General features: G+C 46.5%; 1 protein-coding gene across 1 annotated transcript in view; it reads left to right on the plus strand.

Moving 5' to 3' along the window:
- Rab27a (RAB27A, member RAS oncogene family) overlaps positions 1 to 26256 on the plus strand; it is a 53199-nt gene that overhangs the window by 8933 nt on the left and 18010 nt on the right. Inside the window, exon 2 of the mRNA XM_021172122.3 lies at positions 22657 to 22831. Within this exon, the coding sequence (XP_021027781.1) occupies positions 22679 to 22831 (153 nt within the window). The 5' untranslated portion in view covers positions 22657 to 22678. The remainder of the gene's footprint in view (positions 1 to 22656; positions 22832 to 26256) is intronic.

Here is a 26256-nt window from a genome sequence, read left to right on the forward strand (position 1 = left end):
TCATCTATGTGCCCGTGCCTGAAAACGAAAGACCCACCACTGCCAGGAGTCACTGGGAGGCTTCTCTTTTCCAAGTCACTGATAATCGGTTGTGAGGTATCACATTAGCAGCTTGCAACAGGGGTCATCACCCCACCCTCACCAGGGAGTTTCAGTGTCTGCCTGTCTGTCTGAGACAGGGTCTTTTATAGTCCCAGGCTGGTCTCATACTCACTTGGCGTCAATGTGGCCTTATTGGAGGAAGTATGTCACTGGAGGTGGGCTTGGAGGTTTCAAAAATCCATCTGATGCTCACACTCCCTTCCTCCCCAAACCGCCTTGTGGGTCTCACAGCTACTGCTCCAATAAGGTGTGAGGCCATACTCCCACCCTGGTGATAATAGACCAATCCTCTGAAACTGTAAGCCAGCCCCCAATTAAAATAATTTCCTGCTCGGCGTGGTGGCGCACACCTTTAATCCCAGCACTTGGGAGGCAGAGGCAGGCGGACTCTGAGTTCGAGGCCAGCCTGGTCTACAGAGTTCCAGAACAGCCAAGGCTACACAGAGAAACCCTGTCTCGGAAAAACCAAAAAAAAAAAAAAAAAGACTTCTTTTCTAAGAGTTGCCATGGTGACAGTGCCTCTTCACAGCAGTCGGACATCGAGAAAGACAATGCCTATACATGTGTTTTGTTTGTTGTGATTTTTCCCAGCACTTGGGAGGCAGAGGCAGACGGATTTCTGAGTTCGAGGCCAGCCTGGTCTACAAAGTGAGTTCCAGGACAGCCAGGGCTATACAGAGAATCCCTGTCTCGAAAAACAAAAACAAAACAAAACAAAAAAACAAAGCCGCAAGCAAGCGGCTGGACTGCAACGTCTCTTTGTGTGACCCCAAAAGGGGGCAGAACGAAAGACAGGGATCTGGGCAGACAAAGCCTGTGGCCACCTCAAGTCTTCAGCCTACCAGTGTCTGTACTTCCTGAGTTCCCAGCAGCCTCCTATAGCTTTGTGCCAGGAAGCCAAGAAACTAGCGAGACGGAGCAGTGTCTTCATTGATTGGTTCTGCTTGGCTGGGAGGTTTTCTGCATTTGAGAGTCAGTCATGGAAGCCGCCTCCTAACTCTCCAGCCCCTTTTGCTGCCCAGATAAGGAAACTTACTGGTTACATTGACAAAGTTGTGTAACTTTAGATCTGGTTGGAAGGGGCCTTGAAAATCATGTGGCTCAGCCAGGTTTTTCCTTAGTCTCCTTGGTCAGAAGCCAGGTACCATACCACTAGGGGATTGACAGCAGGGAGGATTCCTAGGAAGAACCTTTTTAATGTGTCTAGGCTGATATTTCTTCACTGCCAACAGCTGTGAGGTAGGCAGTCCAAACAGCTGTGTTGTTTGAGTGTTCAAAGGAAGTGGCATTCATTCATTCATTCATTCATTCGTATATTTATTTATAGATAGACTTTCGGGTATCCCAGACTGTCCTTGAAACCCTTGAACTTCCAGTTCCCCTGCCTTTACTTCTGGGTATGCTAGAAACTGAACTCAGGGCTGCATGTGAGCTAGGCCAGTACTCTATTCACTGAGCTGCCATCCAACCCCGAGAGAGACTTTCGATGGAATTTTACTAACCACTGAGGCAACTTCCTTGAAACTGTCTGAAATGACTGAGTATCTATGGTCTTGACTTACATTAAAGCTGCCCAGAAGTGTCTGCCACAATGATTGTATCAGAGAGCTTCTGCTAGAGTCGTCTCTCTGCCCACTTTGTGCCGTCAGTGAGTTCCTATCTCTACAGTATCTATTGCTATTTGAGATGAGTCTATTATGTTTATCTTGCTTGTGGCCTGTCTCTTCCATCTAATGTGCTCTCTCAGTGAGCCACTGTGGGTGACTACCTAGAAATTACCTAGAGTAGCGGTTCTCCACCTTCCAATGCTGCGACCCTTTCATACAGTTCCTCCTGTGGTGACCCCCAACCATACAATTATCTTGTTACCACTCCGTAAGTGTATATCCATACTGTTATGAACCGTAATGTAGATGTCTGATATGCAACCCTCTCCAAAGGGGTTGTTATCCACGGGTTGAGAGCCACTGACCTAGAAGGTGGTGAGTGCTAAGTTAATAATTAGCAGGTGAATAGGGGAACAGGCAGTTTGAGAAGTCTGCTTGCTTTTTCTTCTTAGACGTCATACCTTATTTCATGCTTATGTCTGTGTACCATGTATGTGCCTGGTGATTTCAGAGGCCAGAAGAGGGTGTCAAATCTCTTGGATTTGGTGTTAAAGGTCACTGTAAGCTTACATGTGGGTGCTGAGAATCAAACCTAGGTCCTCTGTAAGAACACCAAACACTCCTAACTACAGAGAGATCTCTCTAGCCCCTGAACTTTATTTTGAAGAACTAAATCCAGAATACCAGTTTATTAGTACATAGAAAAATTTTTTTCAGGTTCATGTTATTTTTTTTTATGTGTATGAATATTTAGCCTGTGCCCACGGGAGCCAGAGAGGGCATTTGATCCTGAAACTGAAGTTACAGAAGTTGGGAGCCACCATGTGGGTGCTGGGAATTGAACTCAGGTCCTTTGTAAGAGCAGTCAGCATCCTTAATCACTGAGCCATCACTACACTCACCCACTCAGATAGCTCAGGCATTCTCTTAAACACAACACATCCCTACCTCCCCAGAGGGCAAACAGAGAAAGAGAAGGTTCCTGTGAACCCCGATGTGCAAGGACAAAGAAACAGAACTACCCAGGGCTTTATGCTGCAAGGAGCCAGAGAGACAGTGAGTCACAAGACAGCTTCATTATGTCTCTTTAAAGCTCCCTTTAAAAGCAGCATGCAATGTGTCTCCTTCAGCGACTGTAATCTGTTAGGTTTGAGGTTAGGCCTTGGGAACAGTTTATTTGTTTTTGTTTGTTTGTTGTGTATTAGTGTTTGACCTGCATGTATGTATATATGCCATATATGTACAGTGCCAAGAAGGCCAGAAGAGAACATTGGATCCCCTAGGAGTGGAATTACAGAGGGTGTGAGTGAGCCCAATCTCTCCTTACCACTGCTGACCTTGGCTTCTGTTGACCTTGGCTTCTGTTGACCTTGGCTTCTGCAGTAGGTGGCTCTTTAACATGAAAACCTTGGCTTGTTAAGCAAGCCATCATGTTTAGATGCTGGACTCAATGCAGGTTCTCTGAAAAACAGCAACTGTTCTTAATCGCTGAACTGCCTCTTCAGCCCAAAGGAATCAGCTTTTATTTAAAAAGACTTCCCAGCCAAGACTGGGACACAGTGATGCTCTCTACCCTAAGGTACTTAACTAAGGCTCAGATAAACGTGAGCCGGGGACACAGAACCCCACCTCTCTGCAGCATTCGGAAACCAGTAAGAAAGAAACGATTTTCAGGACAGAGGTAGCGCGCAGAGCCTCAGAATTTGTTGGCTCATTACATTCAGCGTTGTTTACTTGTAACTAGCCAGGCTGGTGTCAAACAGGAAACCCTCAGGCACAGCTTTCCTTTCCGGTACATGGTGTCCTGTGAATTAGGTGTTAGATGTGGGGCTGTAGAGGAAAGCCCTCCCTCCATAAGTTCATCTGAGCCCAGCAATGTGAACACTACCTGAGAATGTGCTACGGAGGCAAATTCACAGCCCCACCCCAGAGCCGCTGGTTCTGAAGCTGGGGAGCTCAGGGCCTGTGTTTTAATACATCCACGGTAATCCTAGTGCCCACAGAGCTGAAGGACACCGTCTATGGGTCACAGCCCAATCTTTCCTTAACACTGCTGACCTTGGCTTCTGCCGTCGGTGACTCAGTGAGGTGGAAGCCGTAACTTATTAAGCACACCATCTGGCTTGCTTAGGAACACCTATTCAAAACCCGAGCTGTCCTTAGGATCTTAGGAATATCACACAAGGTGGAGAACAAAGTCCTGCCCAGCACCTGCTGTGGGTGAGGCACTGGGCTTAGAGTGTTTACTTGGTATTTTGTTTTCACAGGGATCCTGCTGAGGAGATGCTATGATCTGGTTTACAGATCTGGGGCCTGGGACTGGTAGAGGTTGAACACAGCTTTCACCTCCAGACTTCTCACCTAGTCATGGCTCTGCACATTGTCTTCCTAATATAGTGGCTCTCAAACCTTATGCAACACCAGGTAGCCCCTGGTAAACTAGTGATAAATGCAGATTTTCTAGATCTCCCTGGAATCCTGATTCAGAGGCCCAGGTGGGGCTCAGGGCTTGAGGGTTTCATCAAAGGCCCAGAAGGGTCTTCCCATGGGCATCTGACCATACCTAGGAAAACCCCATCTGGGGCTGTCTCCTGCCCTAGCTGGTTGGTACAGGCCATCCTCAAGGGTTCATAAGGTTTTGTGGTGCTGTTTTGTGCTCACAGGTCTTGGGGGCTGCTGAGTGGGAAAATAGCAGGAGAATATGAGAACACACAGAAGAGGGCTTTTGTAGCTGAGAGAAGTCTCCAATGCCTGGTCTCTCCTGCATCCTGGCTGCCTCTTGTGGGAGGCCAGGCCATGTGTTGGTTTTGAGTAACTTGTGATTTTTTTCCTGATATTTACCCCACCCCCACCCCCCTGCCACACTTTTGTAATTTTTCCTATGGTGGCTTTGTGATTGTGTTTGTGGGGAGCTCAGATGGGAGCAACTCCCTCCGACTGCAGTTAACATCTGTGGAATTGTGAATTGCTTCAGCTTTGAGGTCAGAAATGGGGTTTCATGTGCTCAGAGAGAAGAGTCTTTATTTTTCAGATGGGAGTGACATCGAGAGAGTCATTTGGCAGCCCAGCAAGACACTAAATGACTTGGCACTGCTGTGAAGGAAGAAAGTAAGACACACATTGAAAACCAACTTCATGTGTGATGCCCGGTGTCCTTTGCCAGTTCATGCTAACAGCTAGCTATCAGCTATCGGAAAGTTTAGAAACTGTTAGAATAATAAATACCTCAAGGGAGTGCTAGGAACGAGCCTGATCCACAAAACGCACACTGCCCAAGCATAAAGGCCTGAGTTCAAGTCCCAAAGCCATGGAAAAAAGCCGGCTGTGAACTGGGTGTGTGTTGCGCACCTTTAATTCTAGCACTCAGGAGGCAGAAGCAGGCGGCTCTCCATGAGTTCTAGACCAGCCTGGTCTACAGAGTGAGGCCTGGTCTACAGAGTACAGGACAAGCAGGGCACAGAGAAACCATGTCTCAAAACAAACAAACAAACAAACAAACACCAAACAAAAAACCAAAAACAAAAAAAGACAAAAAACAAAAACAAAACAACAACAACAACACAAAAACCCAAACCAAACCAAACCAAACCAAAAATGGTGTGCTTATAATCTCAGCACTGAGGAAACAGAGACAGGGATTTGCTGGCCAAAACTGGCTTCGTGAGACCTCCAGGTGGCATGTCAGTAAGACATTGTCTCATCTAAAAACAAAGAAGAAGCAAGGGGCTGGTGAGATGGCTCAGTGGGTCAAGGTGCCTGCTGCCAAGCCTGACCACCCAAGTTCGATCCCTGGGTCCTACTTGGGGGAGAAGAGAAGCAACTCCCTAGAGCTGTCGTCCCTTTCCTCCACAGGGAGGCCCAGTGTGACAACCTGCATACGAAATAGATGAATGAAAATGTACTGATTGTAAAACAAAACCAAGGGCACACACACACACACAGCCCTAAAACTCTCACAGTGGAGAAAAGGGAACCTTGCAAGAGAACACAGTCAGCGCCAGCCTTTGTAGAGGAGAGTGGTAAATGTTGCTGAACTATTAAACATCTTTGAAAGAATTATTTTTACTTTATGTGTATGAGTGTGAGCCTGAATGTCTGTCTGTCTGTCTGTATGCCATGTGTGTACAGAGCCTTTGAGGCCGGAAAAGGGCGTTGGATCACCTGGAATTAGAGTTACAGGTGGTTGTGAGTCACCATGTCAGTCTTGGAAACCCAGGTTCTCTGTAAGGGCAGCCAGTGCTCTTAACCACTGAGCTATCTCTCTAGTCCCAACCATCAAAATTTTAAGTATGTCTTAATCCTAACACAAATTGTGTGGGACAGAGATGGAGAACATTTAATAAGAAGCTAGCTTTGGCAAGGTGTGGTGTTGCACGCCTTTAATTGGGTGTTGTACTACTTGGGAGGCCGAGGCAGGCAGATCTCTGTGAAATTGGGGTTAGCCTGGTCTACATAATGAGTTCCAGGCCAGCCAGGGCTGTACAGTGAGATCCTAGCTCAAAAAAAAAAAAAAATACACAGCCATAAAGAAAGAAAGAGAAAGAAACTCAGCATCCGACTTCCAGGAAGGCACTGCACACAGAGCACCTTGCCTGTTTCCTACTAAGAGCCTTTCCTCACCCTACGTCAGAGCTGCGTGCCCTGGGTGCAGCTGGAGCCACCACTGCCAAATGTGTGAGGAATTATGGGAGCACTGTCTCACCCATGCTTTAGCAGCCTTTCAAAATAGTAGCCACCTTTGAATGGGCTGGAGAGTCGGCTCAGCGGTTAAGAGCATTGACTGCTCTTCTAGAGGTCCTGAGTTCAAATCCCAGCAACCACATGGTGGCTCACAACCATCTAATAGCATCCGATGCCCTTGTCTGAAGACAGCTACAGAATACTTATATACGTAAAATAAAAAAATCTTAAAACAAACAAACAAACAAACCCAGTAGCCACCTTTGGTATTCCCGTTAAGATCTAGGTCAGGGACAAGGTTGGTTTTTCTGGGTCATGGGCCTCTTTCATCGACTTAAATCTGATCATCTCTGCAAAATGGGAGGGTCGGTCGCCATGTCAGCACTTCACCTCACAGGTGACAGTGAGGAAGTAAGGCCATGAGGTTCTGTTCATTACACAGATGACTGCTATAAGGAAACTTCCAGTCAGATGCAGACCTGAGACTGAGACATGTCTCGGTGCCCTTTTCCCTCTGGGCCACACGTCGCTCAGTAAGCCTGGCTATCTGGTGACCCAGTGCCCAATCACTGAGCAACGACATGCTGGAAGATGGCAGAGCTTGTTCTACAAGGGCACATTGACTGTGTTGAGGGACAGCTGGCTGACATGCATGGGTGGGGAAGGAAAAATGAAATACAAACCAATAATGCTGGGCGTGGTGGCGCACGCCTTTATTCCCAGCACTTGGGAGGCAGAGGCAGGCAGATTTCTGAGTTCGAGGCCAGCCTGGTCTACAGAGTGAGTTCCAGGGCAGCCAGGGCTACACAGAGAAACCCTGTCTCGAAAAACAAAACAAACAAACAAAAAAAGAAAGTGTTGATTTTCTTCTTCCTCCATGGGATTCCCAGGGTTCAAACTCAGGCCTTTAGCTATGTCTCATGTACTCAGCAAGCCATGTCACTGTCCCCGCAAACCGCTTTAGGTACTTCATAGGTCTTGCATAATTCAGTCCGTATAACACAATCCTATCAGCTTTCCTGTTTCACAGTATGGGACAGTGAGACAGAAAGTTGGGTAATTTTCTCAAAGTGGTAAGTTTGTGCATCAAAGCCAGTCACTCTTCCTCTAGAGCCGAGGTCAGGATAGGTAATCAATCCTGGAGAAACAGTGTGGCCACTTTGGGATGTCTAGTATGATGTCCTAAATCATTCAAGGAAAACAAACACATTTTATTTTGCATTAATTCATTTTAAAATCAAGCCGGGCAGTGGTGGCCCATGCCTTTAATCCCAGCACTTGGGAGGCAGAGGCAGGCGGATTTCTGAGTTTAAGGCCAGCCTGGTCTACAGAGTGAGTTCCAGGACAGCCAGGGCTACACAGGGTAGCCAGGGCTACACAGGGTAGCCAGGGCTACCCTGTCTCGAAAAACAAAAACAAAACAAAACAAAAACAAAAACAAAAAACCCCACAAATGTTGTTCTACGAGGCTTCTATTTTAAAAAGAATCCAGCAGTCTCTCCACCTCCAGCCATTTCTAGCTCCAGTGTCACCCAGTTTGCTGGCTTTGCCGGTCCTTGCACATACACACACACACACACATAGGCGCTAAATGACACACTTACATTGCCATGGTCACTTCCCCTCAGGGTTAGGTGTTCTATCTTGCCACTCTATTGGGGAATAAGAGTGGTTGGTTCATTTTCCCAGCCACCTCTCCCACACATACCACTTCTGACCCTTTCCTCTCCGTGCACAAGTCACATTAGAAGTTTTGGTTTAGGGCTGGAGAGATGGCTCAGTAGTTAAGAACACTGACTGCTCTTCCAAAGGTCCTGAGTTCAAATCCCGACAACCACATGGTGGCTCACAACCATCCATAACAAGATGTAACCCTCTCTTCTGGAGTGTCTGAAGACAGCTACAGTGTACTTACATATAATAAATAAATAAATCTTAAAAAAAAAAAAGAAGTTTTGGTTTAGTTTTATATTGAGGCAGGGTTTCTCAATGTGTAGTCTGAACTGGTCTAGGATTTGCTATGTAGTCCAGGCTGGCCTAGCAGTCCTCCTGCAACTAAAGACTTATGCTACCAGTCTTTTTAATTTTTTTTTCTGGTGTCTCCTAGGATTTTTACAATTTTAGGCTTCTCCTCTATTCCAGAGTCAGCCAAAGTTGGGGTGACAGACTTTCCATGCTAGACCATGGTCCAGTTCATCCATAACTTTGAGAAGCCCCCTACCCCACCTCTACCCCACCTCCACCCCACCCCACCCCACCCCACCCCACCCTACTCCTGTACTGGTGAACCCTGCTGTGACTTGCCCACGTTTTGATTCTATACCCAGATTGAATTTATCTCATCAACCCTGGCTGAGCTCCCTACAGCTATTTAGAGCCTGAAAAAAAAAAAAAAAAGTCCAAAGTGCTAAGCTAAAACTGAGAGCTTCAAACAGCTCCCAGCTAAGGACACTAGGCTGCACACTTCCGTGGCCACTGAGGTATGAATGTGGTTTTCTGTCGGAGGGATCACTGGCAGGCACGGATCTTTGTGACGATGTTTGAAGGTCAGTCTTTAACATCTGATTTGAGTTCTTATTTGAATATTGAGGACCACATAAATCAGGCTGTTATAAAAAAAAAAAGACTATTCTATGTTAAGTTGATGCCTGTGTAGTTTAGCTCTTGGGCCTGCATATAGCCCATTTTCTCCACACTGTTGGAGAGTCTGTGCTAATCCATTTCCTCTGTGTGCCTGGCTCTCTCATTGGAAATTAAGTAACCATAGTGTGAATTTATTTCTGAGTTCTCTCTTCTGTACCTCTGCTCTGTTTGCCATGGCAGTGCGTTCTGTTTTAATTACTGTGGTTTGTAATAGTTTTATATTTTCTTTCTTTCTTATTTTTCCTAGACAAGGTTTCTCTATGTAGCCCTGGTTGTCCTGGAACTCAATTTGTAGACCAGGCTGGCCTTGAACTCACAGAGATCCTGCCTCAGCCTCCTGGTGCTGGGATTAAAGGCATGCGTCACTGTGCCTAGCCTTAGTTTTTTAATAGCTTGAAATCAGGAAGTGCAATGACACCTTCTCTTTTGTTTGTTGGGTTTTGTTGTATTGTGTTGTGTTTTTGTCTTTTTGTTTGTTTGAGACAGGGTCTCAGGCCAGGCTGAGACTCGTGACCGTCCTTTTACTCAGGCTCCTGAGTATGTGATTATAAATACGCATGCCGTGCCCAGGTTCCATCTTCCTAGTCAATTGCGTCCATAGGAGAGTGTGTGTGTGTGTGTGTGTGTGTGTGTGCATGAGCATGTGTGTATATATATGTATGTGTGTGATGAGCATATGTGTATAATCTTCTGGGTTCTCTGTCCATAGGCTCATATTGCCAACAAAGGCAGATTCTCTAGTTGTTACTGTTTGCAGTGCTGGGGCTTGAACTCAGGGCAAGGTTGAACTCTGCTGTGAGCTCCATCCTCAGTCCTCCGTTCTTCCTGGGATGCTTTAGTTTCTTTCCCTTGCCTGGCTGATCCAGCTGTGACCTTCAGGACCATGCTGAAGGGCAGTGGTGAGTGTGGGCATCTGCCTTGGCCTTGGTCTTGAAGAAGGTTTTCGGCAGCTCGGCACTGAGAATGCTGTAGGCCGTGACTTTGTGTTTCTTTCACGTGTCCATGACTGTGGTGAGGGGAATGCCCCCTATAACTAATTTCTTGAGAGCTTTTGTCGTGAAAAGATTGGTCTTTGACAAACATCTTGTTGATCATATTGTCTTTGTTCTGCATTTTTAATTGTGGGTGTCTCACATTTATTTATTTTGGGGGTGGAGAGATGGCTCAGTAATTAAGAGCGCTTGCTGCTCAGGTAGAGAACCTGGGTTCACTTCGTATTGGGACATTCAAAACCACCTGTGATTCTAGGAGATCTGAAACCCTCTGACCTCCTCAAGCACCTGCGCGCGCGCCCACACACACACACACACACACACACACACACACACGCACGCACACATGCGCGCGCGCACGCACACACACACACACACACACGACTAAATAAAAATTTTAAATAATTGGTTTTTATTTTTTTGTGTAAGAGCCCATGCTCTCACAGAGGACCTGGATTCAATTCCCAGAAGCCACACAGCAACTCACAACCTCCGCAAGAGCCGTGTATGCTCTTAACTGCCTTACTGCAGAGTCTTCTCTTCCTGACCCTAGGTTTTATGGAGGAAGTGCTTGGGGAAAGAACAATTTGAGTACCGTGAGGGGGCCAGGATCAGAGGTGTGGACATATTTGCAGCCAGAATACCAAATAAGCGTTTAATCACGGCCATCCAGACCAGAAATAAAATTTTAAAACAGATGAGTACGAAAGCAGGAAAGATGTGGCCAATTGGAAATCAAGAGAGGAGGAGAGGGCGGGGCCGCTGAGGACCCTTAGTTACTGAAGACCCAGGAGCAGAGGCAGCAGGAAGGGGAGCTAGGTAGGCGCTCTGAGGGCGGGCAGGCGTACGTGCTGACTTGGAGGTGCTAGTGGGTATCAGGGTAGCCTCCTCTGGAGACTGTCAGTGGCTTTGAAGGCCTGGAGCAGGCGGAGACACTGATTTATCTCTGGCTGGCCGCTACTTGCACGTGCTCTGCCGTCTGTCTGAACCAAGTGTTGCATTGGTAAAGAAACTGCAGTTCAGAAAACAAATGTGCTTTCGTGATGGTGAGGGAGAGTAACACTGCCCCCACCCCACCCCCACCCCCACCCCCACCCCCAAGTCCCAGGCACAGTTAATAAGTCTGCTCTATGTGAGAACCTGCTGGATTGGATATAAGAAGCCTGACCCGGGGAAGTCACTTGACTGCTCGGCCCAGCCATATGACGAGCAGCTGAGACTCATTAGCCAGACTGTGGGTTTCTGTGGAGAAGCCTGATTTGGAAAGCCTGTAAGACAGACAGCTTTTCAAAAGAGTCTTTGGAAAAACTTTCCCTAAGTCGGCCGTTTGGCCTTTACCATTTTCTCTTTGTTGTAACGTCAGCCTCAAAGTGACCTTGGAGACCAAGAGATGTGATTCAAGAGTTGTCAGTTAGTGTGTTGGCAACTTCAAGTTAGAGGGTTAGAGAACAACGGGCTCTCTCCTAACTCAGGTATGGTTTGCATCTGTTCTTATTTTTTTTTTTTTCTCCTGATGTTTTCGAGATCTGCCATGCCAACTTCCAGGCACTGAAGTGGTTAATTGTGTTAGGTTTGAAAGGCCAGGCTCTTATTTCAGAGCTTGGGGGTAGGGGTGGGGAGTCTGAGCCTAATATAAATGTTGGCACTTTGGGACAGTTTGATGTAGGTGGCACTCCACCTTGTAAATGTATTGTCACCTAAAATCAGGGTGTTGGCAGGGATGGGTCCTCGTCAGAGTGTCAAGGGAGACTCCATCCCTGACCTCTGCTCTTGAGTCTGCATGCCCATCTTCCCTCTAGGCATGTCGGGGACCCAGTTTCCTCTGTGTGTTCCAATGCTTGTGTTCTTGAAGGCCAGAGGTCAACCTCCGATGTCTTCCTCTGTGGGTTTCACTTTATGGTTTAAGACAAGGTCTCTCATGGAGCCTGGAGCTCATAAGCCAGGTGAGGCTGGCTGACCAGCACACCTAAGATCATTTTCTCTCTGCTTCCCCAGTGCTGGGATTACAGCTATCTGCTCCCGTGCCTACTTATTACATGAGGTCTGGGGCTAGCACTCAGGTCTCCAAGTCTGAGGAGTCAAGTTGTCTTACCAGTTCAGCTGTTCTTTTCTTTCTTTTTGATTTGTCGAGACAGGGTCTCTCTATGTAACCCTGGCTGTCCTGGAACTGGCTTTGTAGACCAGACTGGTCTCACACTCGCCCTGCCCTACTGATCTCTCATAACACCTGACTACCTCCATTAGAAGTCCTAGCTATGAAAGAGGTTATAACCTGAGATACTGCAAGTTAGTACTTTCCAGCGACAATTTTGGAGAAAGATAATTCAACTTGAAACAGATGTGTTTGAGAAGTTTCAATAATATCACAAGTTAAAGATCTGCCTTTCCCAGGCTGCATAGCTGGAGAGTTGGGTCAGTGGTTAAGAGCATTGGCTGATTCTACAGAGGATCCTTACACCTGATCCACAAGTTGCAGAGAGAGAGAGAGAGAGAGAGAGAGAGAGAGTGTCAGAGAGTCAGAGACTAGGCTTAGAGTAGGTGTTTGAAACCTCACTTCTGTGACAAACCTCCTCCAACAAGGCCACACCTCCTAATCCTTCCTAAACTGTCCACCAACTGGAAACCAGACTTTCAAATATGAGCCTGTGGGAGTCATTCTCATTCGAAGGACTAATACTGATCTGGGATATACCACAATCAAAACATAATACAAAGATCATCTGAAATTCCTCCAAAGTTGGCATCATGCAGGCGATATGTGTGGATTACTGTGCAGTAGAATTAGAAGCTAACAGTAACAAGAAAGCATACTGCAGTCTAACAGGCTGATGGAAATGAGCGGGTGGTGGTGCGTTGCTCTGCATAAATGAACACCAGGCACACCCAGTCTATAAACAGATGCTGATAGACAGGCAAACATCCAGTTCTAAGAACCCACATCTACCTAGGAAAAGTAGACGGAGGAGAGTCTGCGTAGATACTGTAAGGAGTGTATGTGATCAGGCCCCGTCCTCTTGGTAAGTTTATTTTCATTCGTTTAGATTCATCAACTAAAGCCTATGATGTTTGGGGGTAATTAAATATGTATTGTAGAGAGTAAAGCAGTAGAGAGAAAGCCTAGAACACAGACTTGGTGATGGCTAATGACAGAGGCTTAGGATTCTAAGGTCCCACCCATGCCACTAATGGAAGGAAGTTCTGTCTGGGTTGTTTGTTTGTTTGTTTGTTTTTGAGACAGGGTTTCTCTGCATAGCCCTGGAACTTGCTCTGCATACAACCAGTTTGGCTCGGAATCTCCTGAGTGCTGGGATTAAAGATGTGTTCTACCACACCCTCCATATCAAAGCTGTTCTGTTTTGTTTTGTTTTTTAATATTAGATTTATGTGTATGAATGTTTTGTCTGGTGTCCTTAAAAGCCAGAAGAGGGTGTCAGATCCCCTGAATCTGGAATTATAGATGGTTGTGAGCCACCACGTGAACACTGAGAATCAACCCTGGGTCCTCTGCAAGCGTGAAAAGTACTCTAAGCCGCTGAGCCACCTCTTCAGGCCCAGAGCTGTTTTCAATAATGTTACTCTAGAATGTTTTCTTTTCAGATAAGGATTGAGAACCTAATCATCATTTTTAAAAGAATTCTATTTTAGTAGTTTTTAACATTAGACAATAGATTGATTTTCTGAGTCTATTACACTGGTTTTTATTCCTCATCTTTTAGAAGAACCGAGTTGGTGAATGGTGGAAATTTTAGAGCTACTACGGGGTAAGCTTGTGATAGGCACATCTAATGCCTTCTCTGTTATGCCATGGTGAATTCCAAACCAGGACAGTGTTGAGACACTTGGGTCTGTGAGGCGCTCCCCTTAGTATACAGTGAGGAAAAACTCTCTTAATGGAAAAGTAGAATTTCCTAGAGACCCAGCCTTGTGGGAACTGAGAAGGGTTGAACACTAGCAGCTCACTGTGTTTCAGGAGAGCACTTGCCGGTTGATTGCTGGTGTGACTCTAAGGTCAGCTTTTGGGAAGAAAATCTGGAGATGTGGGACCAGAGAGCCAAAAGATGAGGAAGACAGAGGATGACCATGAGGTCCTGGAGAGAGGGCACACACGCTCAGGTTTGCTGTTAGAGAGCTACGTGCTTGTGTGGCCGGCAGATGCGGCAGATGTAGCAGATGCGTGACAAATGAAAGCAAGCTGGAAATGTTGATTGCTTGGGGTGGGAGGAGGCCGCGGGGGGTGGGGGCATCTTGGACCTGAAGAGCTTGTTTCCATGGCTGCAGAGCAGCTCTGTTTAATGAGGTTAGTTAGGATGTGAGGGAGGGGAAGCTGAATATAGTCCACCAGAGCAGCCTTTGGGAGTATCTCTGCCCCAAGCCAACTGTGCAGCTTTTCCTTAGGGGCGGATTGTTAGGATAGGAGTGCAGGATTCAGCACAGAGAACTTACAGCCTACTTTGGACCTCATGTTGAAGAATTCAGATTTGATTACAACGTACTGGAAACACCACTCCTTTAAAAGCGATGAAAGTATCACCCTGGTGTGTTAATGAACGGGCGCAGAAAGAGCAGGGTGCTAAATACCCAGGGCCCAATTTCTCTATGGATGAGGAAATGTACAACACTCATTCTCTTAAAAAGTTAACTCTAAATGAGACCCTTTTCTCAGTTCTACTGACAACTCGGGGTTCTTTGTATAACTGCTTTCATTACTCAAATAGACATGTAATTTGCAGTTTTCTTAGAACAAGAGAAGCACCGTTGCCCCTTCACAGAGTAGAGGGGCTTGCTTCTTGATCTGGTACATTTCCCTAGCCCATGGCCACCACTGATGCTCAACAGCTGCATGGTGCAGCCCTTCATCACACAGGCCTGTGTTCCACATGGAATCTTCGCAGAATCCCTACCTGGGTTTCAGAAAGGCATTTGTGTTGTAGAGCCTTGAGAGATTCTCGTTCCAACTCCATATTCCTTCCGAGCCCTCTGCTTTGGGTGCTGTTTCTAACAGTTCTGCCTTGAGCAGCAGGCCTGGGGGTGGGGGTGCAGGGTTGGTGGTCTCCAGCTTAACTAGTAACCGTCACATTCAGTTACTTCAGAGCCTGTGAGTAGCAGATGGACTTGCAGGGAGCCTGCAGTCCAGGCGGCTTAGGTTGCTCCTGTACTTCCATGCTCGGAGAATCTTTACTGTCCTATCTTTGAGAAATGCCCTTTAAGTGTCGTTCTTTAGCCTGTGTGGAAAGCACCAGGCTTACAGCAGTAATGTGGGGTTCAAGCCCTGACCTGCCTGGAGTGATGAGCAGAGCTCTAACTTAGTTGATCCACCACTCCCAGACTCTGCTGCTCATTTTACCCAGGAGGGTGTGGTGTCTGTCGGCCTGTAGAGGATCCTGGCTCTGGGCCCTGTTCTGCACTCTCTCTTGTCCCCACAGAAAGCAGCCACCCACTGGGAGTAGACTTTGCACTTCTTCGTTTATTTTTTATCACATTCTTGGAGATAGCTCAGCTTCAGGGTTTACTGGAAGGCACACTCAGCTGTGGGCTGGTGTTTCATGACAGTGACATATGGCTGTGTGCATTGTGTGACTGCCTCTGTGTTATTTACGGTATTACTTAGGAAGCCAATCAGCCACACCTCTACTCTACACATGGAACGCTGTATTCTCCTCCCACCAGACAGTATATAAAGCAAGAGGTACTTGTCACAGACATAAGTACTACACTCCCAGATCTTGGTAAATTTCCCAAATTCCAATATGTCAATATGCAAATATCCTCAAAGAGGCTTTCGCAATAAGTGATATAGATGCTGCCCCTTGAGTAAGCGAAAGGACGGTTCACCCTGGGATAAAAAGCTAGCGTCTCCTTTGAGTCACAGACGCCAGTCTTCCGGATCTACTCAGGAAAGGTCTAACGGCCTCTCCTTCCCTATCTTGCTGCAGCCCATGTTACCACTTCCTGGTCAGCTGCTAAGGGATGGCAACCTTTCACAAATCCTCAGTGGACTTTGGAACTGACAGCGTTTAAGTTTTCTTCAAGCTGGTTTTCCCTCACACTGACACTATGTGTCTTTCTGAACCTGTATTAAGGGTAAGAATAGGTTTTAGGGCCGAGGCTGTAACTCGGTGGTAGAAGACTTGCCTAACCCAAACAAGGCCCTAATTTGATCCCCAACACCACTAAGGAAGAGAAAGGGGAGGGATGTTTAAAATGAAAAGTGTCCTGTAGGCTGGGCATGCTGCCACTCACCTTTAAGTCTAGGGCTCAGAATTCAGAGCAGGCAGGCCTCTGAGTTTGAGGGCAGAGTGGTATAAGTAGTGGTGTATCCATGCCAGCCAGGCTACACAGTGAGATTCTCCCTAAACAGCAACAACAAAAAACGCACCTTATTGCTATGACAGGCAAGCCGGCTTCCTGGGTAAAGATACTTGCTGCCGAATGTGATGACTTGAGTTGATTTCTGGAACCCACACCGTGGAAGGAGAGAACCAATGCTTGCATAGTTTTTCTATGGCCTCTACACGTGCTCTGCTCCCCGCCCCGCCCCCCCCACCAAATAAATAGAAAAAAAAAAAAAACCCTCTGCACTGCTAATAAGTCGAGGTGACTGACCATTTGGATCCATCACTGGGCTGGAATCTTTCTGTGAGTTACCTCAGTGCATAAATCACATCCCTGCACTTAGTGGGGTCCTTATGAGGGCTGGCTTTACTTGTCAAGTTGATACAGCCTAGAATCACCTGGGAAGAGAGTCTCAGTGAGGGATTATGTAGATCAAGGTGACCTATGAGCAAGTCTTAACTGAGGTGGTGAAGCTGTCCCCTGGGTTTGAACCCTGAGTTGTCCAAGGGCGGGGGGAAAGTTGACCACCAAGCATGCATGCATGAGTTCATCCTCTTTGCGCTTGACCATGGATATGGTGTGGCCGGCTGCTTCCAGTTCCTGCCGTTGTCACTTCCTGAAATGATGGACTGCCTTCTGAAGTTTTGAGCTAACATGTATGTACATACACATATAGACATGTAGTAACACTTGGAGGAGAGCAAGGAGGACAGGGAAGGGAGAGATTATAGGATTACCATCTCAAAAGCTTTTTTAAAAAGTAAAAAACAAAACAAAACAAAAAACCAAACAGCTCAGATCCCCCTTAGTTGCTTATCGCCAGGGCGTTTATCGGGAGGTTGGTGGCTGCCGCCTCCGGTTTATAATTGAAGGGATGAGGTCACTTTTAAGCACTGGGACTGAACCGTGTAAGGCAGAAGAGGAAGAGTCAGAATTGGGACCTATGCAAACCCTTGTTGGGAAGGCTCTCTCTCTGTGTTGGAAATCTATAGATCTAAGGATGATAAATAAGTGCCTATGTCTAGTGCTGTTTGTGGCATATGACAGTGTCCGGCAACGCATCCCTCTCTCCTTATTTTTTGAGACAGTCTTGCTGTGCGGCCCAGCAACCTTTCCTGCATCAGCCTCTTGAGTCTCAGGGTTAAAGGCATGAACTGCTAAAGCTCATCTCCTTTTGTCTGAACTGAAACCACTTCCCTCATTTACTCCCTGGAAAACAATTTACCTATGTTTAGAGTTTTTGTTTATTTGTATTTTTGTTAGTTTTGGTACTAGGAATTAAGCCTAAGGCCTCGAACTGCTAGACAGGTGCCCACCCCCCACCCAACCCCCCCACCCCAGCATCTTCAGGTCCTTTTACTGTTTGTTTGAGTAGAGGTGTAACCAAATTGCACAGACTGCCTTTTCTATCCTCCTGCCTTAGCTTCTGGAGTAGCTGGGATTCCTGGCTTGCACCACCAGGCCCCGCCCTCCTCCTGCACTTTTTTTTTTTTCTTTTTTTTTTTTTCTTTTAAATAAGGAAGCTCTCTGCCTATCTGGCACTTATCTAACATGCGGTTCTTGTTGAGGAAATGGGTGTTCTGTGCTTTCTATTGTTAGTCTGATGAGAATGAGGGTGGGGAGCACTTTGAGAAAATATTTGTGTAAGAAGGGAGAGGCAGAAGCCAACTGAGTGGGCGTGTGTCCACTCTGAAGGTGCCTGGAGCTTTTGACCCTGATGGAGGCTTTGAAACAGAACTTTCCTCCAGGAGAGAGGGACTCAGATGTGTGATGCTCGGTTCCAATGCCCTCTGCATATCTTAGCTTGAGGAATTTAGTAATCTTAATGTAGATGAGTTTCTGGGCATTTCCTTGCAGTTCTGTGAGTCACAGGCTGTTAGATGACACTGAATGCTGGGTATTCCACAAACAGCATGTCTTTCCATCTTCAGGGCAGTTGTGTGAGGGGGTGTATTATCACCGTTCTTTTTTCTTCAAAGATCTTACAATTCTTTATTTTTGTGTGTATGGGTTTGTACCTGCATGCAGTGTCTGAGGAAGCCAGTAGAGGGCGTCAGATCCTAGAGCTGGGTTTACAGGTGATCATGAGGCGCTGATGTGGGTGCTGGGAACCAAACCCAGGTCCTCTGTAAGAGCAGCAGGTGTTCTTAACTACCAAGCCACCTAACCCCAGAGTTTAATTTTTTTTTTTAAACCAAACCAAACCAAACAAATAAAAACACAGCCAGTGTAGTGGCACACATATTAATTTGAAACTAACCTGGTCTGCACAGCAAGTTCCAGGATAGTAAGGGCTACACAGAGAAACCCTGTCTTGAAACAAAACAAAACAAAACAAAACAAGGCAACATCATCAATAAAAATAATATGGCCAGACAGTGGTGGCACAGACTTTTAATCCCAGCACTCAGGAGGCAGATGGGTCTGTGAGTTTGAGATCAGCCCATTCTACAGAGTGAGTTCTGGGACAGCCACGGGTGCACAGAGAAAGCCTATCTCAAAAAAAAAAATTGTAAATTAAAAGGGTTGGTCAGATGGCTCAGCAGTTAAGAGTACTGCCCGCTCTTCCAGAGGTCCTGAGTTCAATTCCCAGCAACCACATGGTGGCTCACAACCATCTGTAATAGGATCTGATGTCCTCTTCTGGTGTGTCTGAAGACAGGAACAGTGGACTCACATGCATAAAATAAATAAATCTTTTTAAAAAATAAACTAAAGCATAAGTACCTGACTGACCAGCTTTCCCCAAATTAACATAAAGCACAAATCAAACAGGTACAGGGTCTCTGTCGCTCCTGTTGCAGAACCAGAGCCCCTTTGCTTCCATTTGAAGCCCCCACCTTCCAGCCGCCTGGAGCTTGTCTGCGTCTGCTTTCAAGTCTTAGCTCTGTTTCTGTACAACATGAAGCCAGGCTCTAGCCTCATGTGCTCCTCGTTTGGAGAGCTCAGTAATCCTGAGTTCTGTGTCTGCAAGGAGAAACTATAAACACCTCAGTAAAGTGTCACCCTTTGTATCCTGCCAACAGAACTGTGAAGGTTTGTAGAGGCTCTGTCCTCATCCACAGGGCCAGTCCTATCTGCAATCTGAGGTCACAGCTAGGGCTGTCTGAGGAAGTTCACCACAGCAGCTCTAGGGGCTGAGGATTTTGAATTTTTAATAGTCACCAAGTTCAGGCAGGGGTAGAAGAGGTGAGCCTGAGGAGAAGACCCTTGCCTGTACTCTTACTCTATTAATTCCTGCATACAGGAAGCACCTAGTGTTGAGCCTAGGACCTGAGTAGACAGTATGAGGGAATGGAGTGGCTTGGCGGGCACCTGATGTGCTCATAGATGGGCGGACCTGCCTTTCACGGGCAGGATGAGGTGTCTCTGTGAGGGGGACCGACAGAAGATCATTGTTCTGATTGTCAGAGAGTTTGTTAGCGTTTGACATGTGAAATGAGAGTGCCCAGGACTTTCCTGGAGAGGGGTGTGTGTGTGTGTGTGTGTGTGTGTGTGTGTGTATGTAGCCCTGGCTGGCCTGGAATGCCACATAGACCGCTACGTTGGCTGACTTAAACTCACAGAAATCTGCTGGGCTCTGCCTCCCTGGCACTGGGATCAGAAGTGTGTCCTCCCTGCCCCCACAGCTCCCCCCATACCTGGTGAGAGACTCGTTTCTCTTTGGATTGGAATTGTGTGCTGCATCTGTTGAGAAGGTAAAGGCAGATGGCGAGAGCCTCACAGAGGAGAAAAGCAACCGCGGATGGGTATTGCTGGGGACGATGACATTTTTCTCCTTTGTGGTGGAGTTTATTTCAGTTGATCTTGAAGAATTTTGAGCAACTTCCTGTTAGAAAACCCCGGTGGAGGTGGATTTAGCTGTGGGTTATGGTCTCTACTCCACTATGGAACCCACTTCCTGAAAGAGCATGACAGCTAGGCAGTCTGACCAATAAGTAGGAAATAATAATAGTGTATACAGAAGCCATCAGAATGATTTGACCTGTGAGTTAAAAGTGACTTATTTCCTCCTCCTCCTCCTCCTCCTCATCTTCTTCTTCTTCCTCCTCCTCCTCATCTTCTTTTTCCTCTCCCTCCTCTTCCTCCTCTTCTTCTTCTTCCTCCTCCTCCCCCTCCTCCTCTTTCTTTTCTGGTTTTTCAAGACAGGGTTTCTCTGTGTAGCCCTGGCTCCTTGAACTAACTCTGAAGACCAGACTGGCTTTGAACCCAGACATCTGGCTGTCTCTGCCTTCCAAGTGCTGAGTTTATAAGTGTGTGTCACCAGTCTTGGTGTGTGTGTGTGCGTGCGCGTGTGCGTGTGCATGTGCATATGGAGGTCAGAGGTTGGACTCCGATGTCTTTCTCCAGCCCTCTCTCTGTACCTTACCTTTTGAGACTGGGTATCTCGCTGAATCTGGAGGTCACCAGTGGACTAGACTGGCTGGCCACAACTGCCTATCCCCACACTGTGATTGGGGTAGGGATGGACCTGCCTTTGCATGTGCATACTAGGGAATCAGAACTCAGGCCCTCACACTTGCACAGTAAGTGCTTTATGGACCGAGCCACTTCCCATGAGCATAAAAATGAATAAGACAAACAAAATTATTTAAAGTCCAAGTGGAAAGAGAGAGAGACCAGGATCTAGTGCTGAAAAGATGACCGGCAGCCACTGAGCACTGGGAGTCACCACTCATGCCCCATCCCACCTACCTGCCCCATTCTTCCCACCCATCCCACCCGTCCCATACGTCTCTTTCTGTACATTTTCTCATTGAGGCAACATCTCAACTCAGGTTGGCCTTGAACTCAGGCTCCTCCTGCATTCCTTCCAGGTACTGGGGTTGGGGACATGCACCACTGTGTGGTATTCTTTCCCTTTCTTATGCTTCTCTTTTCTTATTTACTTTTCCCTTTTCTTATGGGAAACAATCTTACTATGTAGCCTTAGTTGGATGAGAACTCACTGTATAGACCAGGTTAGCCCCCAAGGTCATGGGCAGTTCTTCTGCCTCTATTTCTGGATTGCTCGGATTGCAGGTGTGTACCACCACATCCACCTGCCCCTTCTTTGGTTCATGTACTGGCTATTTTTGTGTCAACTTGACACAGCTGGAGTTATCACAGAGAAAGGAGCTTCAGTTGAGGAAATGCCTCCATGAGATCCAACTGTAAGGCATTTTCTCAATTAGTGATCAAGGGGGAAAGGCCCCTTGTGGGTGGTGCCATCTCTGGGCTGGTAGTCTTGGGTTCTATAAGAGAGCAGGCTGAGCAAGCCAGGGGAGGCAAGCCAGTAAAGAACATCCCTCCATGGCCTCTGTATCAGCTCCTGCTCCCTGACCTGTCTGAGTTCCAGTCCTGACTTCCTTTGGTGATGAACAGCAGCATGGAAGTGTAAGCCGAATAAACCCTTTCCTCCCCAACTTGCTTCTTGGTCATGATGTTTGTGCAGGAATAGAAACCCTGACTAAGACAGTTCACCAGCTTTTGTTTTATGTGGTCTGCCATGACTGTGGTTAACTGTCCAACAGACATTCCCACTTGGAGTCTCCTTCTTTATATAAATTCTACAGTTGAGTTCAGGAAAGCCAGAGCTACACAGAGAAACCCCATCTCAAAAAACCACCCCCACCAAAACAAAACAAAACAAAAACCCTAACCCCCAAAACTAAAAAAAACCAAACCCCAAGCCCTAAACTGTTATTTATGTTTCCATGAGCATCTCAGTCACCAATTATTAGGTTCTTGGGGACAGTGAACATCTCATTACCTTCCCTCATGGACCCCTAGATCAGGCTGTTACACAGAAGCACTTGTGGAAAGCCAGGCACGGTGGTGCATCCTGTCTGTAATCCAAGCACTTGGGAGCTGGAGGCAGGAAGATCAGGAGTTCTAGACCAACCTGAAGTACCTGAGACCTTCCTCAAAAATAAACAGACATCACCAACAAACAGACAGACAGACAGACAGATGGACAAAACCCCCAACAAAGCATGCAAACAAATACTTATTGAACAGAATATTGTTACTTTAATATAGAAATTTTTAATATTTCCTTAATTAAAAATGTATGTGTGTGTCTGAGAGAGAGAGAGAGAGAGAGCGCACAGACATGCATGTATGCTCACATGCCATGGCATGCATGTGTCAGCAGACCACCTTGTGGATTTGCTTCCCTCTAACTTTACGTGGGCTCCAGGGATAACGCAGGTCGACAGCCTTGCATGGCGAGTGCTTTGACCACTGAGGCATCTCACCAGCTCTAGTTCTCGTATTTCTGGTGGACTTTCCTAACTCCATTTCTTTGTGTCTTACAGGTGAAGCACAGAGCCCTCCATCATGTCGGATGGAGACTATGATTACCTCATCAAGTTCCTGGCCTTGGGAGACTCTGGGGTAGGGAAGACCAGTGTACTTTACCAGTACACTGATGGCAAGTTCAACTCCAAATTCATCACCACAGTGGGCATTGATTTCAGGGAAAAGAGAGTGGTAAGTTCTGCACCCTTCATAAGAATCTAATCTGAGTCAACAAATTAACGGGATTTAAGAAGCCAAAGGTTGGGACCTAAAATTACAGTACACAAGAAAGTGGCTAGGTACGACATCCATGCCTTTAATCCCAGCATGGAGGCAGTGGTAGGGATATTGAGTTTGAGAGCAGCCAGGTCTGTATAGTAAGCAAGCAAGCAAGAAAGCAAGCAGACAAACAAACAAGGGTTCTGTGCTCGGGACACTTGATATAAAACCCTTTGGACACAGTTAAAGTCCATATTACTTTTTTTTTTCTTAAAACAACAACAACAATAACAACAATAATAACAATTACTTATTTTGGGGGCTGGAGAGTGACTCAGAGGTTAAGAGCACTGACTGCTCTTCAAGAGTTCCTGAGTTCAATTCCCAGCAACCATATAGTGGCTCACAACCATCTGTAATAGGATCTGATTGATGCCCTCTTCTGGTATGTCTGAAGACAGCTACAGTGTATGCATATACATAAAATAAATAAATCATTTAAAAAAAGAAAGAAAGAAAGAAAGAAAGAAAGAAAGAAAGAAAACAATGAAAAAAAAACCTTATTTTTAATCAGGTATGTGTGTGTGTGTGTCCCTGTGAGTGTATGGTTACACTCTCCCTGCCCCCGCTCTCCGTGTGTGTGTGTGTGTGTGTGTGTGTGTGTGTGTGTGTGTACACCCATGGAGGCTAGAGGTGTTGGATCCTCTAGAGCTGGAGTTATAGGTGTTTGTGAGCCACTTAATGTAGGTGCTGGGAATCAAACCTGGGTCCCCTGGGTTAAGAGCAAGAGCAGCTCATGCTCTTAACCACTGCACCATGTCTCCAGCCCCTGCAGAGAACATTTCTATTCGCATTTCCCCTTGCTTCCCTTCTAGCTTATATCTTTCTTTCTGAAAACCACAGTCTACCTGTCTACCGTTGTCATGAAGTCTGTCAGCCATCCTGCCTCTTCTGGTCCGGTTGGCTGGGCTGGGCCTTACAATGTCTCTTACACTGGCATCGTCTCCTCTTTAACCGCAGCTCCCTTACCTGGAGCCCAGAGCTCCACAGGAAACCCCATGTGCCAGGAGGGCCAGGGTGGGATGATGTTACCACTGATGCAGTGTGCTGCAGAATGGTGGTGAGGAAGTGTGTGTGTGCAGGTGTTGTGTTTAAGAGGAGTGCAGGGTCTTCTAGGGAAGGGAAAAGTAAGAGGTCATAATGCAAGGAGAGACTATGACCTTCCATGAATGGTGGTGTTTGAAAAACCCAGTTATGGTGTTACTGGTAGGTCCCATAAGACTGAAGCCAGGGGGCTGGTGAGATGGCTCAGTGGGTAAGAGCACCCGACTGCTCTTCCAAAGGTCCGGAGTTCAAATCCCAGCAACCACATGGTGGCTCACAACCATCTGTAACGAGATCTGACTCCCTCTTCTGGAGTGTCTGAAGACAACTACAGTGTACTTACATATAATAAATAAATAAATCTTAAAAAAAAAAAAAAAAAAAAAGACTGAAGCCAAAGAGCCTTCAGCATGTGTATTCTCTCAGGGAAGCTGCACGGTCCCCAGCTTCGCAGACAGAACAAGTCAGTCCCTTTAACCCAGGATAGGCCCTTTCTACTACCAGCCGTATTTTAACACTTTAGGGTCTTTCTATGTGGCCCAGGCTAACCTTGAACTCTTGCTCCTCCCACCACAGACTCAGAGTTACAGGCACGTGCCATCACACCCAGCAACCAGAGTATCTGACAGACATTCAGACTCACTGCGAGAGATGCGTGCCCTAAGAGGTGCTCATGGTCACATAGCTGATGGAGATGTCACATCGTCAGTTTCTGTCTCCGGGTTCAACCACATGGAGTCTCCCAGTGTTCTACTGGGTGCTGTGTAGTTAAGTCTAGGGTGATAGATGTGAGTCACTGGACCCCGGTAGACTTTCAAGTTTCTCTCTGTCTGTCCGAGTCTTTGTCTTTCCATCCTTCCCTCTCTCTTTCCTCCTCCCCTGGCCAATGTGCAGACTTTTCTCTTGGCATTATTCTGACCAACACAGTTTCAATAACTTCAACCCACAGTGATTTTGGAAGTGTTTGTAGCAATAACCTCAACCTGCGGTGATTTTTGGAAGGGTTTATAGGCTTTGGTGTCACCCACTAGGGCTGATTGTGTGCACACGATTGTTTTTGCTAGTTACCTCCCGCCTTGTGACCCAGCTTGTTTCATGCATGGTGTTCTGAGGGTTGAAGTCAGGGCCTTGTGCATGCTGGGTGTTCTGCCACGGAGGGCCAACTCCAGCTCTTCCCTTGGGTCTAAAGCAGATTTGTTGATGTGTAATTCTCAACAAGTAAAATCAGGAGCTGGTGAGATGGCTCAGCAGGTAAGAGCACTGACTGCTCTTCTGAAGGTTCTGAGTTCAAATCCCAGCAATCATATATGGTGGCTCACAACCACCCATAGTGAGATCTGACACCCTCTTCTGATGCATCTGAAGTTAGCTATAGTGTACTTATGTATAATAATAAATAAATCTTTGGGCCAGAGCAAGCAGAGACGACCAGGGCGAGTGGGGTTGACCAGAGCGAGCAGAGGTCTTAAATACAATTCCCAACAACCACATGAAGGCTCACAACCATCTGTACAGCTACAGTGTACTCATATACATAAAAATAAATAAATAAAGTCTTAAAAAATAACAAGTGAAATTAGTCCATTTAAAATGTAGAATTCAGCAGATTTTTTTCTAGCATATCCATGGCAGCAGATTCACACGATGTCTCCATCACAGTTAATTGCTTGCATATTTCTTTGTTGATTTACTTAGATTTTCGGATTGATTTTTTCTTGTTTTATGTGAATGATTGTCTGCATGCATGTATGATATATATGTGAACCATATATGTGCCTGGGACCCACAAAGGCCAGAAAAAGGTATCACATTCCCCGGACCTGGAGTTATAAATGGTCGTGAGCCAACACATGGGTATTGGGAACCGAACCTAGGTCCTCTACGGGAGCAGCCAGTGCTCTCCAGCTCAACTCGTTTAGTTTTTGAAGACAGGGTCTCACACAGCCTAGGCTACTTTGAATTAATCTCCTGCCACACCTTTGGGGTTATAAGTATGTGCCACTAGCAACTGTTTTTTTCTTTTGAGACAAGGTCTTACCATGTAGTTCTGGCTGTCCTGGAACTTGCTGTATAGGATGGTCTTGAACTAACTCACAGAGATCCAAGTGTTGGAACTAAAAGTCTTCACCACCATGTCCAGCATGAACATTTTTATCATCACAGAAATAAACCCCGATAATACCATTGCCTATCTCTCTTCCTTCCAGAGTTGCCTAATTCTGGATCTGCTGTATACAAGGCCTTTTGTGTCTGTCTTCTTAGACTTAGCATGTCTCAAGGTTCATCCGTATTGT

The sequence above is a fragment of the Mus caroli genome, unplaced genomic scaffold (genome assembly GCF_978045245.1).
Source record: "Mus caroli unplaced genomic scaffold, Mus_caroli_1 scaffold_11, whole genome shotgun sequence".
NCBI lineage: Eukaryota > Metazoa > Chordata > Mammalia > Rodentia > Muridae > Mus > Mus caroli.